The sequence below is a fragment of the Rhinoraja longicauda genome, chromosome 33, assembly GCF_053455715.1.
Source record: "Rhinoraja longicauda isolate Sanriku21f chromosome 33, sRhiLon1.1, whole genome shotgun sequence".
In the NCBI taxonomy this organism is placed as follows: Eukaryota; Metazoa; Chordata; class Chondrichthyes; order Rajiformes; family Arhynchobatidae; genus Rhinoraja; species Rhinoraja longicauda.
Window position 1 is genome coordinate 19,540,799 of NC_135985.1, and position 25,356 is coordinate 19,566,154.

Consider the following 25,356-nt stretch of genomic DNA (forward strand, 5'->3'; position numbering starts at 1 on the left):
AGTTTCTCTTGATCTCAGTTCCAAGCGGCATTCCCTGTGTCTGTAGCACTTGGTTCTGGATTCCCCAATCATCAGGAGCATTCTCCTTGCATCCAGTCCGTCCAGTACTGGTACGGTCTTATATATTTCTATCAGATCCCCTTTCATTCTTTTAAACTGTAATGAATACAGACCTAATCATCCCAAAGTCTGCTCACACATCAGTCTTGCCACCCTGCAAACCAGTCCAATTAACTCATTCCCTCCATGGCAAGAACATCTTCCTTCAGTTTAGGAGACCAACCTTATCGACAATGATATACGGCACACTTGAAATCCGGTTTTCAAATTCACTTCCACAAAAGAACCATAAAGTACTAGCAAATATGCTGCTTAGTAAAAAAAAATCTTATTTTAATTTCAAAATGCACTCTATTAACAAATAATCAAAAATAAATGTAAAACAACACTTTTCATAACAAGGAATATTATTCCTTTACTTAATGGTAACACATCATCAGTTATCATCCATTCACAAACCTAAAGTAAATAGCGTACGGGGTGTAAACACAAAGTATTATCTTGTACACAATGGCGGGAATGCCGTGAACTAGTTTATTAAAGGAAACAATACATTTATTTACTTATTTGCAATGTTATTGTTGTTGTGTAGGATTGAGGGTGCCTTTCTATTGTTTTCAGTGGCAGGAGAATTGGGAACCAAAGGCCACCTTGGGTTTAAGAGACAGAGTGTAGTTTGGCAATCATCATTCTGAAGAAGAGTCCTGACCCTTTATTCCAGAGACGATGCCTGACCCGCTGAGTGACTCCAGCATTTTGTGTCTATCTATGGTTTTAACCAGCATCTGCAGTTCCTTTTTATTACATACTAGACCAAGTGAACCCATTGGGCCCACACCTCTCCTGCATTGGTGCAGCACCCTCTTCTCCCCCTCCCCCATCCCCTCTCCCCACTCTCCCCCTTCCCCTCCCCCCCTCCATCCCCCTCAACCCCCCCCCCCTTATCCCCCCTCCACCCCCCTCCCTCCCTCCCTAGGAGATAGATTTAAAAATATAACACCAATTTCAATGAAACTTCTTCCATTAGCACCAAAGGGGCAATAGACAATAGGCAATAGGTGCAGGAGTAGGCCATTCGGCCCTTCGAGCCAGCACCGCCATTCAACGTGATCATGGCTGATCATTCTCAATCAGTACCCCGTTCCTGCCTTCTCCCCATACCCCCTGACTCCGCTATCATTAAGAGCTCTATCTAACTCTCTCTTGAAAGCATCCAGAGAATTGGCCTCCACTGAGGCAGAGAATTCTACAGTTTTACAACTTTCTGAGTGAAAAAGTTTTTCCTCATCTCCGTTCTAAATGACCTACCCCTTATTCTTAAACTGTGGCCCCTGGTTCTGGACGGTGAGTAAGGTGGGCCCAAAATTGTCCCGCCATCGTGTACCGTTTTGGCTGTAGTTCAGGAATAAACAAAGAAACAAATGAGAGTTTTCGTATATAGATTGTAGTTTGGTAATTCTGTGCCTGGCAGTGAATTGGAGAAGGGTCAGATTGCATAACTCACAACAAGTAGTCTGTTCTGCAGCAAAAAAAGTCAATTTAATCAGAAAACAAGGTCTATTGGAAGAGCAGAAACTGCAGCAACTTCTAATAATAAAAACAGGGTTAATTCTCCAGAATGAGAGCAGTGAGTGAAGGATAGTTGCATGATTGTTACGTGCATAAAGTCAATCTCAGCCACTTATACCAAGCTTGATTGACTCAACTTACCTTCTCATCTGCACTCGGAATGGGACGATGGGAGAGTCACTATTTGTAGTTTAAAAAGGAGGTAAAACTCACAAATCCACCACCTGATTATTCAGAACTCCAGTCTGAAGAAAGGTTATGACCTGAAATATCACCTGTTCCTTTCCTCCAGAGATGCTGCCTGACCCGCTGAGTTGCTCCAGCACTTTGTGCCTTTCTTTGATATAAACCAGCAGCTGCAGAATCCTTCCTACACATTCAAAACCCCTGATGGTTTGTTGTCTGTCTCATTGGGACCAGTCCCCTCGTTTACCCGCAACACACAAGGTCCCAGTTCCTGTGCTCTCCTGAAACACACCTGCTTCTGTTTCCTGTATTCCTGTTGAACTCACTGGGATCCTGTTTCCTTTAAACTTACTTGGTCTGCCAAATAATTTTTTTACGATGTAACATCTAAATCAAAATGAATGAGACGTATTTTTACAGAAATAACATCCAAAAGTTCGGAATGTCTCAGGTTAAACGAGCTTTACTGTAATTGTCAAGAGTGTTTAATTATCATATGTGCTGGGAATGGAACACTGAAATTATTACCTGTAGCACATTTTACAGGCACATTAACACAACAACACGACAAATAAATACACAATAATATATTTTATTGCAATTTTATTATAATCGGCAATAAAAGCAGGGGAGAAATAACTTTTTTTTTAGATACTGGAAGTTGGTAAAATGCTCAATGAAAGGTTAGTGGAAAAAATCAGTTGAAATTTTCAGAAGGCATAGATAAAGACTTTAAGGGGCACGATGTACAGGATTATGGAGAAACAGCAAGAGAACAGCATTAATTGGATATCGCACAACGGGCCAAGTGATTTCATTCTGTGAAGTGACATTTTCTTATGATATGATAACAGTTGCGGCCCAGTGACATCATGGCAGAGTTGCTGCCTTACAGCGCCAGAGACCCGGGTTTGATCCTGCCTACGGGTGCTGTCTGTACGGAGTTTGTATGTTCTCCCGGTGACCTGCGTGGGTTTTCTCCAAGATCTTCGGTTTCCTCCTACACTCCAAAGACGTACAGGTTTGTAGGTTAAATAGCTTCGGTATAAAGGTAAATTGCCCCTAGCGTATGTAGGATAATGTTAGCGTGCGGGGAATCCTAGTTGGTGCGGACTTAGTGAGCCAAAGGGCCTGTTTAAGCGCTGTATCTATAAACTAAATGAGAAGGGAGATTAATATGAAAGGGTGTGGCTCAAGAAGGGCAGTTTCCAAGGCTAGGGAAATCTACTATTTTTAAAAAACATTTGAACCTCTGGACCAAGAAAGAGTAAAACCAAATATAAATAAGAATTTGCCCTTCCAATGGGGGAATTGTTGAATGGCAGCATCTGACCTACCCGATGGCCAACTCAAGAGAACCATTGGTGAATGGCTTTGCAGCAAATCATGTGACTGCTGGCTTTGAACATCATTCACAATCCAGACTGCTGGAAATGTAAAACAATTTATTAAAATAATATAGGTTGAATAAATAGGACACCAAATGTTGAATCTGGTGAAAATTCACAATACTTTTCAAAGTCCGAAGACGGATCATTGGCCACTGGTTTCTTTGTCCATCAGATCATTTATTTATGGAACATAGAACATAACATTGTACAGCACAGGAACAGTTCCTTTGGCTCTCAAATTCTTTACCGAACATGAGTCCAAGATAAACTAATCTCATCTGTCTGCACACATGATACCTATTCCTCCAGTCCCTGCATATCCATCTATTCAAAGGCCTCTTGTATAGCCACTATCATATCTGCCTTCACCACCAGCCACCAGAGCATATTCCAAACACCCACCACTCTCTGTGAATAAAAAACATACCCCACATGGCACCTTTAAACTTTGCCCTTCTCACCTTAAAGTTATGCCCTCTAGTCTCTGTCACCATGTCTTTCCTTCCTGCAACAATACCAGTCAATGCAACTAGCCTGGTGATTGCAGGTGCCACCACTCCCTGTAAAGATCTTATCAATTCCCAGGTAGACACAAAATGCTGGAGTAACTCAGCGGGTCAGGCAGCATTTCAGGAGAGAAGGAATGTGTGACATTTCGGGTCCAGACCCTTCTTCAGATCCAAAATCAATTCCCAGATTTATTTATAACTATATTAAATTTATGACTGATTTTAGCTGAACCCAAAGGAAGTAAAAGCATGTTCATTAGTTCATTCGTGAAAGGAGCAAAATTAGGCCTTTCGGCCCATCAAGTCTACTCCGCCATTCAATCATGGCCGATCTATCTTTTCCTCTCAACCCCATTCTCCTGACCTCTCCCCATAGCCCCTGACACCGATACTAAGCAAGAATCTATCCATCTGTGCCTTAAAAATATCCATTGACGGCCTCCAGAGCCGTCTGTGGCAATGAATTCCACAGATTCTCCATCCTCTGACCAAAGAATTCCTTCCTTATCTCCTTCCTAAAGGAACGTCCTTTAATTCTGAGGCTATGACCTCTGGTCCTAGACTCTCCCGTGAGTGGAATCATCCTATCCTCTTCCACTCTATCCAGGCCTTTGACTATTCGGTAAGTGTGCAGTAAAAAAAACAAAAACATGCACTTGGAGTGGATTTGTGTGAAGTGATTTTTGTTTTTGCTACTATGTTTGCTGAAGATTTAAGATTGCGTTATAGTTTGAAGGTTTTCCGTCTTGAAGGTGCTGATGCTGCGTCGATGTCTGACCTGGTTGAGAGCCACCTGGGTGGTGAAGGTGCTTCCACTGGACCAGCACGTGCTCCTGCACCAGCTGGTGGGATTTGCTATCTGCGGACTGAGTACCGCTCATGCTGCTGCACACGTGGTCAACTTTGGTAAGTGCTCCGAAAAACAGCCACCGGCAAATATTGTACAGTCACCAACACGCCAAGCAATGTTTTGCAATCAGTAAGACATTTTTGAAGAACTCTAACTGTACATCTCGTGCCCCACTTTCGCTCTTCTCCTTTCCTGCTTAAGTGTGCAATTCCACCCTTTGGTGGAATATCCATGCAGTGAATATTCAATCAATGAAAGATTTTTGAAAGTACACCTCTCTGGACTGTGCACGTAGCAATTTTCCTAGAGTACTCAAAATTAACGCCACATTTTTATCTCAAATTAATATCATACAAGCACGCCTTTGGTGTATCGTCCCCATGCTGCAATCTTCCCCCAAGACTATTCAGCTTGCCCTTCTCTCTGCTCCTTAACTGTGTCACAGACATTATATATAGTTGAAGAAGGGTCTCCACCCGAAACGTCACCCATTCCTTCGTTCCAGAGATGCTGCCCGTCCCGCTGAGTTACTCCAGCTTTTTGTTTCTGTCTTTTGCATATAGCTACACGTTTATTGAGGCTTCCTTCATTTTTCTTCAGTGAAAATGACTCACGCAGATGAAACCTACCAGCTGTGGGAGTATCTCTTCACCACAAGGCCTGGCATTGGATGGACATATGGATCGGCGTCCATTACTGGCATCATTCTGCAGCTCCTCATCGTTTTGATGCTAATCTGCTCAAGCACCTTCATTCGCAAGAGTGGACACTTTGAGGTACAAGAAAATGAAATTTTACATTGTAGTAGAGGGTTCACTCTAGCCCGGCACTGTTGGGACCTGACTGGTCAGGCAACAAAACATAGCGGGCCAGAGAATTCCAACTGATGTGTAAATGAGTGTGGCATCACTGAATGATGCATTGATGTTTGCTTATCCTTGTGCATTTGTGTGCAATCTGAGCAGATGCTCGACTATCCAAACACATCTTTGTAGACCGCTCCATATAAGCTCAAGGATAGCGGAGTCAGGGGGTATGGGGAGAAGGCAGGAACGGGGTACTGATTGAGAATGAATTGCCATGATCGCATTGAATGGCCGTGCTGGTTCGAAGGGCCAAATGGCCTCCTCCTGCACCTATTGTCTATTGTCCATATTTCCCCTGTGTTATTCTGCTCATCTCTGTATTTTACCACCTGTTACTAAGAACCCAGAGGGATATATATGTAACAGCAATGACGAGGATGGAACAGAAAAGTAATTGATTGCATTCACTGATTCTCTACTTGTGATGTTTAAAAAAAGTGCTGGAGAAACTCATCGAGTCAGGCAGCATCTGTAAAGGGAAATGTACTTGACGTTTTGGGTTGAGACTCTTCTTTAGATTGAAGAAGAAGAGAGTCCGGAGAAGTGTCTCTGTCTCTACCCAAAAGTGTCACCTATCTATTTCTCTCAAAAGATGTTGCCTGACCCTCTGAGTTTCTCCAGTACTTTGTTTTTCACTCAAGGTCCCAGCATCTGCAGTCTCTTGTGTGTCCAGTGTACTTGTGATAGTTGGGTGAGTCTGACAATTCATGATTGGTCATGGTAACCACAGCTTGCAGATTTGATAGAATGGTGCAGGAATTCAGATGAGGAATAAAGGGTCGTATAGGTGAATCAAGATCAAGATCAAGATCAAGATAGCTTTATTTGTCATCCAATATTGTATAGGTGAATCGTTGAGTTAGACCTTTAAACCGCTGAGGGGTAATTGCTGCAAAATGGCGACACAAGACTGTCGTGCCTTCTTTCTTGCTCCAAAATCTATTTCCGCAATGCCTTGTGTCCCCAATGTGCCTGTGTCAGGAACGGCATTTGTCATAAAGCATGTGAACACTTCACTTCTTCTCTAGAAAGGATGGAGGATGTTCTTCAGGGCAAACAGTATTGATTAATTTGAGGATGAAGGTGAAAGCAGTCTTGCCCAAAGACAAGAGCATGATGAAAGCAGTCTTACAAGATCTGCTTGATGTGTACGGAATTTTAGAAGACCTCCTGCTTCCAACCAAGACAAAAGACGTTGCATTTAATGAAGTCGCAGAGAGGGTGCAGAATCATTTTAGCCCAGCACCATCAAGAACAAGAAACAGTTAAACAAGTACTGGATAGAACAAGTTTGGAGGGATAGGATAGGTTTGGAGGGATATTGGAAGGATAACGCGGGCAGGTGGGATCAGTGTAGCTGGGACATGTTGGCTGGTGTGGGCAAGTTGGGCCAAAGGGCCTCTTTCCATGCCGTATCACTCGATGACTCTACGACCATCAAGGGTTATAGGAAGTTACATATTAAGAGCCAGAAGTCAGCAATGAGCTTGGAAACTAATTTCAAAAGGCATCGCTAAGGTTTTGATTGATTGAAATATATAGTATGGAAACAGGCCATTCAGCCCACAACTTCATGCTGACCAACTTGCCTTTGGAGTTGCATACAGCCAGATAAGTTCCTCCCAGAAGCATAAGCATATTGTGAACTGGATGGATTTCTGTCAATAATCAAAAAGTTTCAAAATAGTCATTTAAATCAGACAGTGTCTGTTTAATTAAATGATTCTAAAATTCCAGTGTTATGCCAGAATCTGAACATCATAAGACCATAAAACCATAAGACCTCAGAGCAGAATTAGGCCATTTGGCCCATCGTGTCTACTCTGCCATTCAATCGTGGCTGATCTATTTTTCCCTCTCAACCTTATTCTCCTGCCTTCTCCCCGTAACCTTTGATTATCAATTATTATCAATCTCCGCTTTAAAAATACCTAATGTCTTGGCTTCCACAGCCATCTGTGACAATGAATTTCACAAATTCCCCACCATCTAGCTAAAGAAATTCCTCCTCATCTCCTTTCTAAACCATCACTGGTCAGTGGATTATTATTCCAGATATTATTTAACTATATCCTAGCGAGGGAAGGCGATCAACCTGAAGTCGTTGTGCACGTGGGCACGAATGACGTCGGGCGGAAGAGGAAGGAGGTGCTACAGCGGGAGTTTAGAGAGTTGGGAAAAACGCTGAGAAGTAGGACGTCGAAGGTAGTTATCTCTGGACTGCTACCGGTACCTCGTGCTGGTGAGGCCAGGAACAGAGAGATAGAGGGTATGAATTTATGGCTGAGGGACTGGTGCAGAGAGCAGGGATTTAGATTTCTGGACCACTGGGATCTCTTCTGGGATAGGGGTGACTTGTACAAAAGGGACGGGTTGCATCTTAACAGCAGGGGGACAAACATTCTGGCAGGCAGGTTTGCTAGTGTGACACCTGTGGCTTTAAACTAAGTAGTGGGGGGGAGGGGTTAACAAATTGTGAATATGAAGATGAGGTAAAAGGGAATACAGGAGATATTGCAAAAGACTCTCGGAAGAATGGGAACAGAAGTTCTAGAGCGGAAAAGAAATTAAGGGCAGGGCCAATTGTGAACGATGTGAGAGGGGAGGTAAATACAGAAGTTAAAGTGTTGTACTTAAATGCGCGTAGTATAAAAAATAAAGTGGATGAGCTTGAGGCTCAGTTAGTCATGGGCAAGTATGATGTTGTAGGGATCACTGAGACATGGCTACAAGAGGACCAGGGCTGGGAACTGAATATTCAGGGGTACACAACGTATAGAAAAGACAGACAGGTGGGCAGAGGGGGTGGGGTTGCTCTGATGGTAAGGAATGATATTCATTCCCTTGCAAGGGGTGACATAGAATCAGGAGATGTTGAATCAGTATGGATAGAAATGAGAAATTGTAAGGGTAAAAAGACCCTAATGGGAGTTATCTATAGGCCCCCAAACAGTAGCCTCGACTTAGGGTGCAAGTTAAATCAGGAGATAAAATTGGCGTGTCAAAAATGTAATGCTACGGTGGTTATGGGAGATTTCAACATGCAGGTAGACTGGGAAAATCAGGTTGGAAATGGACCCCAGGAAAGAGAGTTTGTAGAGTGCCTTCGAGATGGATTCTTAGAACAGCTTGTACTGGAGCCTACCAGGGAGAAGGCAATTCTGGATTTAGTGTTGTGTAATGATCCTGATCTGATAAGGGGACTAGAGGTAAAAGAGCCATTAGGAGGCAGTGATCACAACATGATAAGTTTTACTCTGCAAATGGAAAGGCAGAAGGGAAAATCGGAAGTGTCGGTATTACAGTATAGCAAAGGGGATTACAGAGGCATGAGGCGGGAGCTGGCCAAAATTGATTGGAAGGAGGCCCTAGCAGGGAAGACGGTAGAACAGCAATGGCAGGTATTCCTGGGAATAATGCAGAGGTTGCAGGATCAATTTATTCCAAAGAGGTGGAAAGACTCTAAGGGGAGTAAGAGACACCTGTGGCTGACGAGGGAAGTCAGGGACAGCATAAAAATTAAGGAGAGGAAGTATAACATAGCAAAGAAGAGTGGGAAGACAGAGGATTGGGACTCTTTTAAAGAGCAACAAAAGTTAACTAAAAAGGCAATACGAGGAGAAAAGATGAGGTACGAGGGTAAACTAGCCAATAATATAAAGGAGGATAGCAAAAGTTTTTTTAGGTACGTGAAGAGGAAAAAAATAGTCAAGGCAAATGTGGGTCCCTTGAAGACAGAAGCAGGGGAATTTATTATGGGGAACAAAGAAATGGCAGACGAGTTAAACCGTTACTTTGGATCTGTCTTCACTGAGGAAGATACACACAATCTCCCAAATGTTCTAGGGGCTGGAGAACCTAGGGTGATGGAGGAACTGAAGGAAATCCACATTAGGCAGGAAATAGTTTTGGGTAGACTGATGGGACTGAAGGCTGATAAATCCCCAGGGCCTGATGGTCTGCATCCCAGAGTACTTAAGGAGGTGGCTCTAGAAATAGTGGAAGCATTGGAGATCATTTTTCAATGTTCTATAGATTCAGGATCAGTTCCTGTGGATTGGAGAATAGCAAATGTTATCCCACTTTTTAAGAAAGGAGGGAGAGAGAAAACGGGTAATTATAGACCAGTTAGTCTGACATCAGTGGTGGGGAAAATGCTGGAGTCAATTATAAAAGACGAAATTGCTGAGCATTTGGATAGCAGTAACGGGATCGTTCCGAGTCAGCATGGATTTACGAAGGGGAAATCATGCTTGACAAATCTACTGGAATTTTTTGAGGATGTAACTAGGAAAATTGACAAGGGAGAGTCAGTGGATGTGGTGTACCTCGACTTTCAGAAAGCCTTCGACAAGGTCCCACATAGGAGATTAGTGGGCAAAATTAGGGCACATGGTATTGGGGGTAGGGTACTGACATGGATAGAAAATTGGTTAACAGACAGAAAGCAAAGAGTGGGGATAAATGGGTCCCTTTCGGAATGGCAGGCAGTGACCAGTGGGGTACCGCAAGGTTCGGTGCTGGGACCCCAGCTATTTACGATATACATTAATGACTTAGACGAAGGGATTAAAAGTACCATTAGCAAATTTGCAGATGATACTAAGTTGGGGGGTAGTGTGAATTGTGAGGAAGATGCAATAAGGCTGCAGGGTGACCTGGACAGGTTGTGTGAGTGGGCGGATACATGGCAGATGCAGTTTAATGTAGATAAGTGTGAGGTTATTCACTTTGGAAGTAAGAATAGAAAGGCAGATTATTATCTGAATGGTGTCAAGTTAGGAGGAGGGGGAGTTCAACGAGATCTGGGTGTCCTAGTGCATCAGTCAATGAAAGGAAGCATGCAGGTTCAGCAGGCAGTGAAGAAAGCCAATGGAATGTTGGCCTTCGTAACAAGAGGAGTTGAGTATAGGAGCAAAGAGGTCCTTCTACAGTTGTACCGGGCCCTGGTGAGACCGCACCTGGAGTACTGTGTGCAGTTTTGGTCTCCAAATTTGAGGAAGGATGTTCTTGCTATGGAGGGCGTGCAGCGTAGGTTCACTAGATTAATTCCCGGAATGGCGGGACTGTCGTATGTTGAAAGGCTGGAGCGATTGGGCTTGTATACACTGGAATTTAGAAGGATGAGGGGGGATCTTATTGAAACATATAAGATAATTAGGGGATTGGACACATTAGAGGCAGATAACATGTTCCCAATGTTGGGGGAGTCCAGAACAAGGGGCCACAGTTTGAGAATAAGGGGTAGGCCATTTAGAACGGAGATGAGGAAGAACTTTTTCAGTCAGAGGGTGGTGAAGGTGTGGAATTCTCTGCCTCAGAAGGCAGTGGAGGCCAGTTCGTTGGATGCTTTCAAGAGAGAGCTGGATAGAGCTCTTAAGGATAGCGGAGTGAGGGGGTATGGGGAGAAGGCAGGAACGGGGTACTGATTGATAGTGATCAGCCATGATCGCATTGAATGGCGGTGCTGGCTCGAAGGGCTGAATGGCCTACTCCTGCACCTATTGTCTATTGTCTATTGTCTATTGTCTATATTACCATACCCAAGGCACAGTGGTGCAGCAGTAGAGTCGAGGCCCGGGCTCGAGCCTGCTGTCTATATGGAGTTTGTGACCACGTGGGTTTTCTCCGGGTGCTCCGGTTTCCTCCCACATTCCAAAGACATGCAGGTTTGCAGGTTAATTGGCTTTGGTAAAGATTGTAAATTGTCCCCAGTATGTAGGATAATGCTAGTGTGCAGGGATCGCTGGTCGGCGCGAACTCGGTGGGCCGAAGGTCCTGTTTTCGCGCTGCATCTCTAAATTAAACTAACCACTACTGGGGTGGTACTCTACTTCCTGCTCTGTTTTGTTTCGTTGCAATTGTTGCTAGGAAACAAGCAGTGGTTTCTGCGAATGTTGAAGTATCTTTCCAAGGGTAGGACAATAATTTGAGCGATGCTAAAATAAGTAGACACTGAGCGCGTAGCTCCTAACAACAATAACACAATTGACAACAGCTGATCTGGCATTAAACCACAGAGCAGGGTAGATAATTCAAAAACTGTGTCAAATGACTGCTATTATCTGTGAGAGGCGCTGATTGTGTTTTGCAGGTCAAAAAATGCTGACATTATTACAATGTCAGCTGGCTGCCAGATGGAACAATGCAAGCTCTAAACATTATTTTGCACCATCTGAGAGCATTGAACAGCAGACTCTTAATAATGTAACGACACACTGTAATTGACAGTTTTCAATCAGTCTAGACATCCTCCCCATGACAATAGACAATAGACAATAGGTGCAGGAGGAGGCCATTCGGCCCTTCGAGCCAGCACCACCATTCAATGTGATCATGGCTGATCATTCTCAATCAGTACCCCGTTCCTGCCTTCTCCCCATACCCCCTGACTCCGCTATCCTTAAGAGCTCTATCTAACTCTCTCTTGAATGCATTCAGAGAATTGGCCTCCAGTGCCTTCTGAGGCAGAGAATTCCACGGATTCACAACTCTCTGACTGAAAAAGTTTTTCCTCATCTCAGTTCTAAATGGCCTACCCCTTATTCTTAAACTGTGGCCCCTTGTTCTGGACTCCCCCAACATTGGGAACATGTTTCCTGCCTCTAACGTGTCCGTGAGTACTGACGATCAGCAGTGGCTTTGCCGAGAGTACTTTTACCTCTGAGTCAGATGGTTGTAGGACTGAGACTAAAGTTTAAATATTAAGGATGCTACTTTGGTGCGGTACTATTAGTGATGTTGACTTTGAGATTACATGCGAAACCAAGGACTCTTTAAGAGGTAAAAATAAAATTCCTGGAGTAACCTAGCTGGTCAGGCAGCTACTGTGGAGGGCTTTGCCTGCCCATTTCCCTCTCCAGATGCTGCCTGACCCACTGAGTTACTCCAGCATCTTGTGTTTTGCATTTGTAAACCTTTCCTGGTTTCACCTCTTTAATGGGACTAAAAGATCGATGGTGAATAGATTCAGGAAAAGTATTCCCAGTGCCCTGCTGAATAGTTATCTCTTAATTGTTTTTTCTAAATAAAACATATTATCTTGTCATTTTCGCAATTATTAAATTGGCTACTCTGTTTCATATCATTAGCAGTGATTAAACTTGGATAATAGCAGTAAAACATTTGGGAATTCTCAAACGATGATGAAAGCCACTATTTAAGAACAGGTCTTGTGTTTTAATGCTGTTAAGAGTCACAAAGTTAATTGCAGACTGTTTGACATTGAATCACCTCCTAATATTACTATGGACTAACTGTTTGCTCACCCTTTCCCTCCAGCTCTTTTATTGGACTCATTTGTGCTACATTTGGGTCTGGGGTTTGTTAATTCTTCACTGCTCCAACTTCTGGAAATGGTTTGTGGCCCCGGGATTCTTGTTTCTCTTGGAAAAAATAGTCGGGATTACAGTATCACACATTGGTGGGACACAGGTCGTGGAAGTCAACTTGCTGCCATCTAAGGTGAGTAACTCTTCGTGTTTCCCCATGCTTCTCAATGGATATGGGATGGATGGGTAGTTTGGATCAATGTACAGAAAAGATGAGATAGAGTGTGGGGATAATGCTGCTTTATCTCATCACCTACACTTCAAAGGACTTAGTGCATTGTACAATTGGATGTAAACAAGAACTGTGAATGCTTGTTTACCAAGAAAAGACACAAAGTGCTGGAGCAACTGACCCTGGAGAACATGGATAGGTTACATTTCCAGTTGGAACCCTTCTTCAGTCTGAAGAAGAGCCCCAACCTGAAACATCACCTTTCCATGTTCTCCAGGGATGCTGCCTGACCTGCTGAGTTACTCCAGCAGTTCGTGTCTTTCGTTGGACGCAAACGTTTATTTGTTTCCAAAGAAGCTTGAATAAATCAAAGAGGAAGAGTGGTTCAGACAACATTAGCAGACTGCCTGCGTTTTTGAAATTGAAGCTGAAATAGTAGTTTCTGAAGGACCCTCTTTCACCACCGTTCTTCAATGGATGGTTGGGTGTGAAATAAGTAATCTGAGGACAATTTCCCCCCTTGAAATGAAATTATTGATAAGATGTTCATCTGCTCGAGATTGACATCTTGTGGTTGGTCCTCACAGATTAAATGACATACAGTTTCTGAGATTTGGAAAAGGTTGACAGAGGTAATGCATCATAGAGTTGTACAACACAGAAGCAGATTCTTCAGCCTGCCATGCGGCAACAACAAATCCCTTTGCCCCGTGACCGATGGGAGTGTGACAAGTAGATACCAGAGCTCAGAACTTTATTTGTGACACTTTAATGGAAATGTCATTTTTAACATGCCCTTCTTAATATTCAGGTAACCCATCTTGTTATCACGAGGTCAGCATTCTTCCACTACAAGCCAGGAGACTATGTGTATCTCAACATCCCAGAGATTGCTAAGTATGAGTGGCATCCATTTACGATCAGCAGTGCTCCAGAACAACAAGGTATAGAGTTCCAACGGAGGGTTTCAGACCCAAAACATTGACTGTTCCTAATTTAATTGATGCTGCCTCACCTGCTAATTTTCTGTTTTTCTTGTGATGAGATGAGAGTATGCTGTGCCTCCATCATATTTTGATGGCAGATAAAGTAAATTGGGATAGATTAATGAGCAAAAGAGGCATTTTCAAGGTCAAACGCTCCAGAGTTTCTTATGGAAATTCATGCAAGGGTTTTCCAGATGCATGTTTAAAAGAAAAACACCTGGGCTCTATGCCAAATGGAAGATTTTACCCAAAGGATTATAAACTGCAATCATTTGCCTGGAAGAGCTAATGAAACAGGTTCATGGGAAAATGGATGTGTCTTTAGTAAGAGGGATAGATGAAGTGGCGAAAAAGGAATGTTTTCCAGTCCCTGAAGTGCCTTTTAGTCTGAAGTAAATCTTATGCTAATTATTTTTCTATTTGGTTCTCAACCTATTGAAAACTATCAATGACACATACCTCATTGAGGCACAGGGCCTTAATTATCCAGTTTGATTTGTTCTCTCAAACCTGAAGTGGTGAACATAGGAAGCTCTTTAACTCTGACCTTAAACACTTGAACTGGGCTGAGCTATGAACATTAATTTCACAGCAACTACTGTGACAACTACTTCCTTGCCTGCCTTCACTTTATCCCGTAAGCCCTTAAATCCTGGAGCAACTCAGCAGGTTGAGTTTATTTTGGTTTAGAGACACAGTGGGGAAACAGGCCCTTCGGCCCACTGAGTCCACATCGACCAGCAATCCCCTCACATTAACACTATCCTATGCGCACGAGGGACAATTTATATTTATGCCAAGCCAATTAACCTACAAACCTGTATGTCTTTGGAGTGTGGGAGGAAACTGAAGATCTTGGAGAAAATCCACGCAGGTCATGGGAAGTACATACAAAGTCTGTGCAGACAAGCACACATAATCAGGTCTGTGGGCAATTCTACAGATTCTACAGGTCACACAGCATCCGAAGAGTGAAACGGACAGACAACATTTTGGGTCAGGATCCTTTTTCAGACTGATCCCAACCCAAGACACTATTCGTCCATTTCCTTCGTAGGTACTCCCTGGCCTGCTAAGTTCTTCCAGCACTTTTTTTTTTGTTAAAGATTTCAGCATCAGAAGTATCTTGTGTTTCCAGCCACTGAATCGTTCTCCTTCGACACACAATACAAAGGGAAAATGATTCCCGTGAGTTTGATGTTTCGTGGGAATGGTCACATCATTGTTTTGTATCCTGGCTCCACCCTAGTACCCAATGTAACATTGGCCGATATTCATGATGCCAGTTCATTTGTTTTCCTCTGACTCACCCATGGGTATTGTGGTCAATGTTCCACCATTGTAACTGAGCTCAACTAACTTAAAACACAAGGTAGACACAAAAAACTGGAGTAACTCAGCAGGACAGACAGCATCTTTGGAGAGAAGGAATAGGTGACGTTTCGGGTCGAGACCCTTCTTCAGACAACATTTTAACTTAACTTCAATTAACTTAATTTCAACTTAAAACAAAGCATGAAATAAAAAAAGCAAAATCTGGTGATGTCAGAAATCTTGAAAATAAAGTAAAGTGCTACTATGGGAAGGGCGTTATTGAGTTGGAAATCATGCAAAGAATATTTACGTGGATGTTGTCAGCATTTGAGGGCCTAAACTATAGGGAGAGGTGGACAAGCTAGGACTTTATTTCCTGGAGCATAGGAAGCTGATCTTACAGAGATCATGAGGGAAATACTGTAGATAGGGTGAAAGCACTGTCTTTTACCTAGAGTAGGAGAATCAAGAACCAGAGGACATAGATTTACGTGAGACAGGAAAGATTTAATAGGAACCTGAGAGGCAACTTTTTCACACACAGAGATTGATGGGTATATGGAATAGTTGCCAGAAGAGGGAGTTGAAGCAGGCACTATAACAACATTTAAAATAAATTTGGACAGATATGTGGATAGGAAAGATTAGAGGGATATGGGCCAAATGCAGACAGGCGGGACTAGCATAGATTGGGAATCACGGTCAGCATGGGAAAGTTGGGTTGAAGAAGCTGTTTCTGTGTTGAATGATTTGAGCAGCATGTGTAGAGAAGGAAACCTGTAATACTTGAGGTTGATAACATAGAAACATAGAAACATAGAAAATAGGTGCAGGAATAGGCCATTCGGCCCTTCGAGCCTACACCGCCATTCAATATGATCATGGCTGATCATCCAGCTCAGTAACCTGTACCTGCCTTCTCTCCATACCCCCTGATCCCTTTAGCAAAAAGGGCCACATCTAACTCCCTCTTAAATATAGCCAATGAACAGGCCTCAACTACCTTCTGTGGCAGAGAATTCCACAGACTCACCACTCTTTGTGTGAAGAAATGTTTTCTCATCTCGGTCCTAAAAGACTTCCCTCTTATCCTTAAGCTGTGACCCTTGGTTCTGGACTCCCCCAACATCGGAACAATCTTCCCGCATCTAGCCTCTCCAATCCCTTAAGAATTTTATATGTTTCTATAATATCCCCCCTCATACTTCTAAATTCCAGCGAGTACAAGCCTAGTCTATCCAGTCTTTCTTCATATGAAAGTCCCGCCATCCCAGGGATCAATCTAGTGAACCTTCTCTGTACTCCCTCTAAGGCAAGAACGTCTTTCCTCAGATTAGGAGACCAAAACTGCACATAACCATCAATCAGAATGGAAAAAAGTCTGACGAAAGGGCATAATTCTGAATCTTTCACTTGTTGCCTCTCTTCATATGCTCCGTGAGAATCTCCAGCAATTTCCGTTTTCATTAATGCATGGAATTGACCTTGGATCTCGTTGGCCTGTTTGGCTCAGGTGTTTCCTGTGGGCATGTGTGCAGATTTGCTACTATAATCTATTCTCCTTCTGATGAGCAATCACAATACTGCTGTGTCCTCTCAACGTCTTCTCGCCTTTTGAGCGTGTACTCCTGTGGGCTGTGATTACCAGCAGTAAATTAAAGCAAATCTGTCAGCCAGAATATTTTAGCCAAGCGTTTGATCTTTGCGTATTTATCAGCAGCTACAGGAGATAGCAAAAACCCACCATTCTCTAACACAGAACCTGGCCACGAAACTTTTGCCACTTGGATAAGATCAAGCAGGTCCTCTATGCCTCTCAGTAGTGTGGCTGTGGAAGCTCTGCTTATTCAATGATTCAATTATATTCTATTTTCACATGTACCTAGGTCAGTGAAATGATTTGTTTTGCATACAACCTGGTAAAATCTTACAGTAGATCTGTACAAAGGGGAGCACAGTGGCGCAACAGTAGAGTTTTTGCCTGACAGCACCAGAGACCCGGGTTCGATCCTGACCATGGCTGCTTGTCTGTACGGAGTTTGTACGTTCTCCCCAAGACCTGTGTGGGTTTTCTCCCAGATCTCCGGTTTCCTCCCACACCCCAAAGAAGTACAGGTTTGTAGGTTAATAGGCTTGGTATAAACGTTAACCGTCCCTAGGTTGAAACATAGAAAATAGGTGCAGGAGTAGGCCATTCGGCCATTCGATCCGGCATCGCCATTCAATATGATCATGGCTGATCATCCAAAATCAGTACCCCGTTCCGGCTTTTTCCCCATATCCCTTGATTCCCTTAGCCCTAAGAGCTAAATCTAACTCTCTCTTGAATACTGTTAATGTGCGGGATTGCTGGTCGGTGCGGATTCGGTGGGCCGAAGGGCCTGTTTCCATGCTATATCTCTAAACTAAACTAAACTAAACCTCATCTAGACAGTACACAAGAGTCGCCACGTGTCTGGTGCTGACAAAGTTACAAGAGTTCACTGAACATTCTGTAGTCTGGAATAAAATTGAAAATAATATAGATATGAACAAGTGACCCATCCACTGTCTGATTTCTGAGTGTCTGAGGGAAGGCGTGGATAATCCACAGAAGGTTGTGTGGGTGATGGTGTGCCAACCTTGCTTCAAACCAGGTGCAATGAGCAACACCTAGTGGCAGGTTGTTTCTATTCATTGAGTCTGAGCTGCTGCTGGAAAGAAGGGAGATGGTATTTTTGATGCTTGCAGTTACTTTAATCCACAGACACGATCTGGCTTCACATCAGATCCCTTGGCCAATGGACCAACCAACTGTTTGAATACTTCCGTCTACCGGGACAACCGGGCAACGAGCCAAAGAGGCTGACGAGAAACCTGAGGAACAACAAGCACCAGAAATGTGCACAGGTCTGCCCGCCCCATCGTGCTCTTCTCCAGTTCCTCCCCAAAGCTTTAGTTTTACAAATTAGTCCTGACACACAGATCTATGCTGTTTTCTAAAGTTGCCAATTTTCCGACTTTTTTACGATTGAAGTAATTGATTCCTATTTTAGTTCTTACTTGGTCGGCATTGTACTAAGATTTATCCCTGACAACCATGGTGTTACTTTACCTTTGCAAACAATCTGGTAATGGCAGCAGCAATGGCACGATGAGCAAGGCCACGATTAACTGCTAACAATGTGGGGATCCAGCTGAAATGTGCTTGTGTAATCAAACCTAATCCAATAGACCAATACCTGACTCGCTGGCCCAACTTTCTGTTGGACCGATGTCAATTCCTGGTTATCCCATGGGAAAACACCCTCCAAGATGCCCTGTCACCAACTACATTCTAACATTCCACCAACCTTGTACCCAATCATTTTCCTCTGCTGTTTACTTTTACTTTACTAAGCTCTGATATCTTCTCCATTCCAATGGTTTGGTTTGGTTTCTTATTATTGTCATCTGTTCCAAGATACAATGGAAAACATTGTTTCATATATGCGAACAGGCAAACCATACACATATGTATATAAGGTAAGGCAAAGAGATAATAAACGGAGTACAGAATATAGCGTTACAGCTGCAGAGGCAATGCAGTTATAAAATGTGCAAGGGCCACAACGAAGTAGATTGGAAGACCAGGAATTCATCCAGAGGAAGGATATTCTTGCTATGGAGGGCGTGCAGTGTAGGTTCACTAGGTTAATTCCCGGAATGGCGGGACTGTCGTATGTTGAAAGGCTGGAGCGATTGGGCTTGTATACACTGGAATTTAGAAGGATGAGGGGGGATCTTATTGAAACATATAAGATAATTAGGGGATTGGACACATTAGAGGCAGATAACATGTTCCCAATGTTGGGGGAGTCCAGAACAAGGGGCCACAGTTTGAGAATAAGGGGTAGGCCATTTAGAACGGAGATGAGGAAGAACTTTTTCAGTCAGAGGGTGGTGAAGGTGTGGAATTCTCTGCCTCAGAAGGCAGTGGAGGCCAGTTCGTTGGATGCTTTCAAGAGAGAGCTGGATAGAGCTCTTAAGGATAGCGGAGTGAGGGGGTATGGGGAGAAGGCAGGAACGGGGTACTGATTGAGAGTGATCAGCCATGATCGCATTGAATGGCGGTGCTGGCTCGAAGGGCTGAATGGCCTACTCCTGCACCTATTGTCTATTGTCTATTGTCTATTGTCTATTGTCATAGCATGTGAGAGTCAAGTGAGTTCAAGAGTCCGAAAACACCTTGGAAGAAATTGTTCTTAATCTGGTGGTGTGTAGTTTCATGCTTTTGTATCTTCTGCCTGACAGGAGAGGCGAGAAGAGGGAATGAACTGGGCAAGAATGGTTCTTACCTGTGTTGGCTGCTTTCCCAGGGCAGCGTGGAGCACAGATGTAGTCAATGGGGAGAGGCAGGTTTACCTGGACTGGGCTGCATTCATATTTCTCCTCATTTTCTTGCAGTTTGGGGCAGAACATCATACCAGGCTATGATGCATCTAAATAGGATGCCTTCTATAGTGCTTCTGTGAAAATTGGAAAGAGTCATTAAATACATAACAAATTTGAGGAAGTAGAGGCATTGGTGCACCTTCTTGTGGTCAATGTGGATGGACCAGGACAAATTGTTGACAATATTGACACCTAGAAACTTGCCTGCATCATGAGAACATAAGAAGATAGGAGTAGACAATAGACAATAGGTGCAGGAGTAGGCCATTCAGCCCTTCGAGCCAGCACCGCCATTCAATGCGATCATGGCTGATCACTCTCAATCAGTACCCCGTTCCTGCCTTCTCCCCATACCCACTCACTCCGCTATCCTTAAGAACTCTATCCAGCTCTCTCTTGAAAGCATCCAACGAACTGGCCTCCACTGCCTTCTGAGGCAGAGAATTCCACACCTTCACCACTCTCTGACTGAAAAAGTTCTTCCTCATCTCCGTTCAGAGTAGGCTACTCTGCCCCTCAAACTTGCCCCACCTTTCCACATGATCATGGCTGATCAGCCCCAAATCTCATAGAAACATAGAAAATAGGTGCAGGAGGAGGCCATTTGGCACTTCGAGCCAGCACCGCAATTCATTGTGATCATGGCTGATCGTCCACAATCAGTAACCCGTACCTGCCTTCTCCCCATACCCCTTGATTCCGCTAGCCCCTAGAGCTCTATCTAACTCTCTTTTAAATTCATCCAGTGAATTGGCCTCCACTGCCCTCTGTGGCAGAGAATTCCACAAATTCACAACTCTCTGGGTGAAAAGGTTTTTTCTCATCTCAGTTTTAAATGGCGTCCTCTTTATTCTTAGACTGTGGCCTCTGGCTCTGGACTCGCCCAACATTGGGAACATTTTCCTGCAAAGTTGAGCCAATCCTTTGAGCCGGAACTACTCTTCTGTGGCAGTTCTTCATAGCCCTAAATTCACTGATTTTACAAACACTTTTTGTAACTTCCTCATTAGTTTCCACAGTTCTCTGGGGTAGAGAATTCCAGAGATTCGCCACCATCCGTACAATGTCCAGACTATGTCCATTTCTGTTTGAGGGTCATGGCCTTTAAGAAACATTGGCGATGTTTGGCCTAGAACTGATAGGTTTTTTTTTTTTCTCCATCCATGATTGTTGAGTGAGATTGGCTAGCAGCATCTTTCAAAGGAGTTGGTCCTCTTCCTCGTGTAGAAGGGAACTACAGATGCTGGTATATACTGATGATAGACACAAAGTGCTGGAGTAGCTCAGCGGGTCAGGCATTATCTCTGGAGAAAAAGGACGGGTGACGTTTCAGGTCAGGACCCAACCAGGAGACTGAAGAAGGGTCCCGACCTGAAACGTCACTCATCCTTTTTCTCCAGAGATGCTGCCTGACCCGTTGAGTTACCACATAACTCTGAGTCTACCTTTGGTCCTCTTCCTCCATCGTTCTTTCAGATTATGCAAAGATCACCATCCGGGCAATGCCAGTGAAAGGTAATGTTCTTAACTCTGTCACACCCGCGGCTACCAGTTTTCAGCATTGCTGTTCCTATCCCAATACATATTATGCCTGTTTGAAATAGCCTGGTACCCTACAAGAGGGGACACTGACTAACTAATTAGAACATCAGTATGTTCCCTGTTCCTCTACCTCTTTCATTCACTCCAGGCTAGGTATCAGAAGTGAACAATTCTTGGAAAACATTGGGGAAAAATCTTAGACTTCGATGGACAATGAATGACAATATCGATGCTGTTCACCCTTATTGAGCTTGCAAGAAGCACTATTATTTAATCATGTGATGTTTTGCATCTTCTGCTTATAATACTTCTGGTCAGCGTTCAAATATCAGTTGTGGGAGTCCACCATCTGGAGAGCCTGAGAAATATCCCAGGAGAACCATAAATAACGTCAAACGATGTTAAGTTTTCACATATTGTTGCTCCCTGTGTGTTCCTAGGCAACAGCATGTTGAGAAATTCAGATGACACTGATAAATTACTTGAGCCTTAGCCACTGGGGAATAAGACTTAACAATGTGCAATAATATAAAATGGCTGAGAGTGAGGTAGATGTCTGCTTTCAGTGGATTTTAATGGAAATAAACATCAAGAGAGTCCCAACACCCACTATAGGCTGTTGTGATGAGTCGAAGTCTGCCTATACTTTGTGGCATCATCTCACCATGTGCCTGCTACATGTTACTCCACCAGCATGCAAGCCTGTATCTTGTCCACTCTTTTAGTTAGCTTCCATCATTGCAGTCAATGCTCACTCTTTCCTACAATATTTGGTGTGATCCATTTATGTTTTACTGTCTCCAGGTACACCTGATCAACTCAGCTGGCTTTCACGATTCAGTAGCAACCAACAAGGATGATAAAGTGGAGCTGACGTCTTATAAACAGTGCAGGTGCTCCCATAGTGAACCCTTGGAGATCTCCATCAAGGTGGATGGTGCGGATGGGCCTCAGCCCAGGGAGGTATGAAGCAGACCAGGAGAATGTGTTGCATAGAAACATAGAAAATAGGTGCAGGAGTAGGCCATTCGGCCCTTCGAGCCTGCACCGCCATTCAATATAATCATAGCTGATCATCCAGCTCAGTAACCTGTACCTGCCTTCTCTCCATACCCCCTGATCCCTTTAGCCACAAGGGCAATGGAGAACAATGTGTTGATGGGGTGGCAAGAGTGATCTGCAAAGACACTATGCAGCTATTGGGATGAGTTTAGTTTAGTTTAGAGATACAGCGCAGAAACAGGCCCGTCGGCCCACCGAGTCCACGCCGACCAGCGATCCCCGCACATTAACACTATCCTACAAACACTGGGGACAATTTACACATACGCCAAGCCAATTAACCTACATACCTGTACGTCTTTGGAGTGTGGGAGGAAACTGAAGATCTCGGAGAAAACCCACGCAGTCACGGGGAGAACGTACAAACTCCATACAGACGGCGCCCGTGGTCGGGATCGAACCCGGGTCTCTGGCGCTGCAAGCTCTGTAAGGCAGCAACTCTACCGCCGCATCACCGTGTCGCTGATTACCATGTTATTACCAAGACATAGAATCATTCCTCCTTTTTCCACAACTATACATACATCACTGTATGCGTCTAGGTGAATAATTAATATAAAAGTAAAAGGCCCAAATAAGTTCAACAATATATATATATATTTTTTTTTTTCATATTTCAGATACAGCGCGGAAACAGGCCTTTTCGGCCCACCAAGTCCGCGCCGCCCAGCGATCCCCGCACATTAACACTATCCTACACACACTAGGGACAATTTTTACATTTACCCAGTCAATTAACCTACATACCTGTACGTCTTTGGAGTGTGGGAGGAAACCGAAAATCTCGGAGAAAACCCACGCAGGTCACGGGGAGAACGTACAAACTCCTTACAGTACAGCACCCGTAGTCAGGATCGAACCTGAGTCTCCGGCGCTGCATTCGCTGTAAAGCAGCAACTCTACCGTTGCGCCACCGTGCCGCCTGGCTTGAACACTTGCTTAGCACCCTGGGTGTATCTAATACCTGAGGGAGAGCATTTGCTAAGTGTAATGTTGATTCTGCTGCTATTGTGAAGCGCTACAATCATCTTTAAGTAATCAATTTTAAACTTAACAAAATAAAGAAAAAAGAGATTTATTTATAGTACTATTCAAGTTTCTAATATATTCAAAAACAGATTCAAACCATAATTGTGGCAACCAATCTGTGCACAGCAAGATCTCACAAATATCTGTAAAATAGGGTTTAATTGTCATGATTGGAAGACAGATATTGACCAGGCCAACGAGCATACCTTCTTAATAACGCCATGAGATCTTTTATATCCTCCTGAGAGAGCACAAAGGCTTCATTTTTGGGCTTATTCTATAGAAAGCGCTCCCAAAAGTGCAGCATTCCCTCAGTGCTGTGCAGAGGCATCAGCCAAAAATGTGACTTGAAGTCACAGCCTTCTGAGCAATACATGTTCCCAGTTGTTATCAACACCAGACTCTGAGTTTGATGCCATTGAGGAAACAGAGAAACATTGAAAATAGCAGTGGGCAGTTCGGTCTTTCTGGTTGGCACATCTTCTTCCCGTTATTTGGCTGTTGTTTGAAGAAGGGTCTCAACCCGAAATGCCACCCATTCCTTCTCTCCAGAGATAACAGACAATAGGTGCAGGAGTAGGCCATTCGGCCCTTCGTGCCAGCACCGCCATTCAATGTGATCATGGCTGATCATTCACAATCAGTACCCCGTTCCTGCCTTCTCCCCATACCCCCTGACTCCGCTATCATTAAGAGCTCTATCTAACTCTGTCCCGCTGAGTTACTCCAGCTTTTTGTGTCTATCTTTTGATTTTTTGCCTCTTTGTTTCCTCTCTGTCCATTGGTTCTGCGTCGATGTCAGTACATTACATTCAATCACATGTGTTATAACTTTTGCGTACTAGTCAATTAAAAATGTTATTCAAGAGAATGCACCGGAACAGTGCAGCAATCCCTCAGTACAGTGCCGGACCGGAGAATCAGCTACAAATGTTGTGCTCTGAGGTGGAACTTGAATACAAAGCCTTTTGTACCACAGTTGCTGGCAGCGGTGCTGGAAAATACCACTCTGTTGGTATTATTTCTGCAACTAACGTTTTCTAGGCTTTTCAGCTGACTGCAGGTTTACTTATTAATTAGTAATTCTGAGTCAGAAGGTGGGTTTTCCCAAATCCCACTCCAGAGATTGGTATGCAAAAACCCAAGCTGCTTCTCCATTGCAGGCTGAGCTTATTGTTAAACTCAAGGTCACTGAAGCACTGCAGATCTTTTTAAGTATCTTAAAATGAAAAGAGAAAATCAATCACCAGCTTCTGAACTGGCAGAAAATTCTGGAAATAGATGTGTTAATATTTGCAAGATGAGGGTATTTTAACGGTCAGAGTGAGACCCACACCAACAAGTTTTCATGCCTTTATTTTTTGTTGCTGTTTTCAAATAGTACAAAAACAAAAATAATGAATTAACCAAGACTCCAGAAATGCCCGAAGCAGTTGTTCATCAAAGAACTTCGATGTTTTCCTGCCCTGTTCTTTAGTTCTGCAGCACAGCAACGTTATCTCCAGTTGTACACTGCTCTTGCCTGTATTGCCAGGAGGAACTGCTTTCATGTCTTCATTTTAAGTACCATTCTTTCCCCACTGGTATTTTAATGTAATTTCCTCCCCATTAGTTCTGCTTACGTTAGTTATGTGCCATCCGATTCTGAACCTGACATGCTGCAGTTGTCCACAAGGTGGCAGACGGTACCAGCCTTGGTATAGGCGAACGAGCAGTTAATTGTCAACAGTGAAACAGTATTGTGTTGATTGGATCATCTGTCTTGCGGCTGAGGGATAAATGTTGGGCAGATCACCAAGATAACCTGGAATGATGTCCAAGGCTCACACAAGCTTCTTATTTTCTCTGAACATTATAAACATGTAAAGTGAAAGGAAACCATGTGGATGGCTAGATGATGGGAGGCAGGAATGTGGCTATTTAGAGGTGCCACCCCCCAATCCCAACAACTAAATGGATATCTATCACGCAAATAAGGTTGCCAACTGTCCCGTATTAGCTGGGCATCCCGTATTTTGGGCTAAATTGATTTGTCTCGTACAGGTCCGCCCTTGTCCCATATTAGGCACGGGGAAC

The 25,356-nt window shown here is 43.6% G+C and overlaps 1 protein-coding gene across 1 annotated transcript in view; it reads left to right on the plus strand.

The window, feature by feature from the left end:
- Window positions 1-25,356, plus strand: part of nox5 (NADPH oxidase, EF-hand calcium binding domain 5) — a 60,473-nt gene that overhangs the window by 11,653 nt on the left and 23,464 nt on the right. The window contains exons 6-10 of the mRNA XM_078427184.1: window positions 4,468-4,621; window positions 5,166-5,341; window positions 12,713-12,895; window positions 13,746-13,878; window positions 17,981-18,123. Coding sequence (XP_078283310.1) covers window positions 4,468-4,621; window positions 5,166-5,341; window positions 12,713-12,895; window positions 13,746-13,878; window positions 17,981-18,123 — 789 coding nt within the window. The remainder of the gene's footprint in view (window positions 1-4,467; window positions 4,622-5,165; window positions 5,342-12,712; window positions 12,896-13,745; window positions 13,879-17,980; window positions 18,124-25,356) is intronic.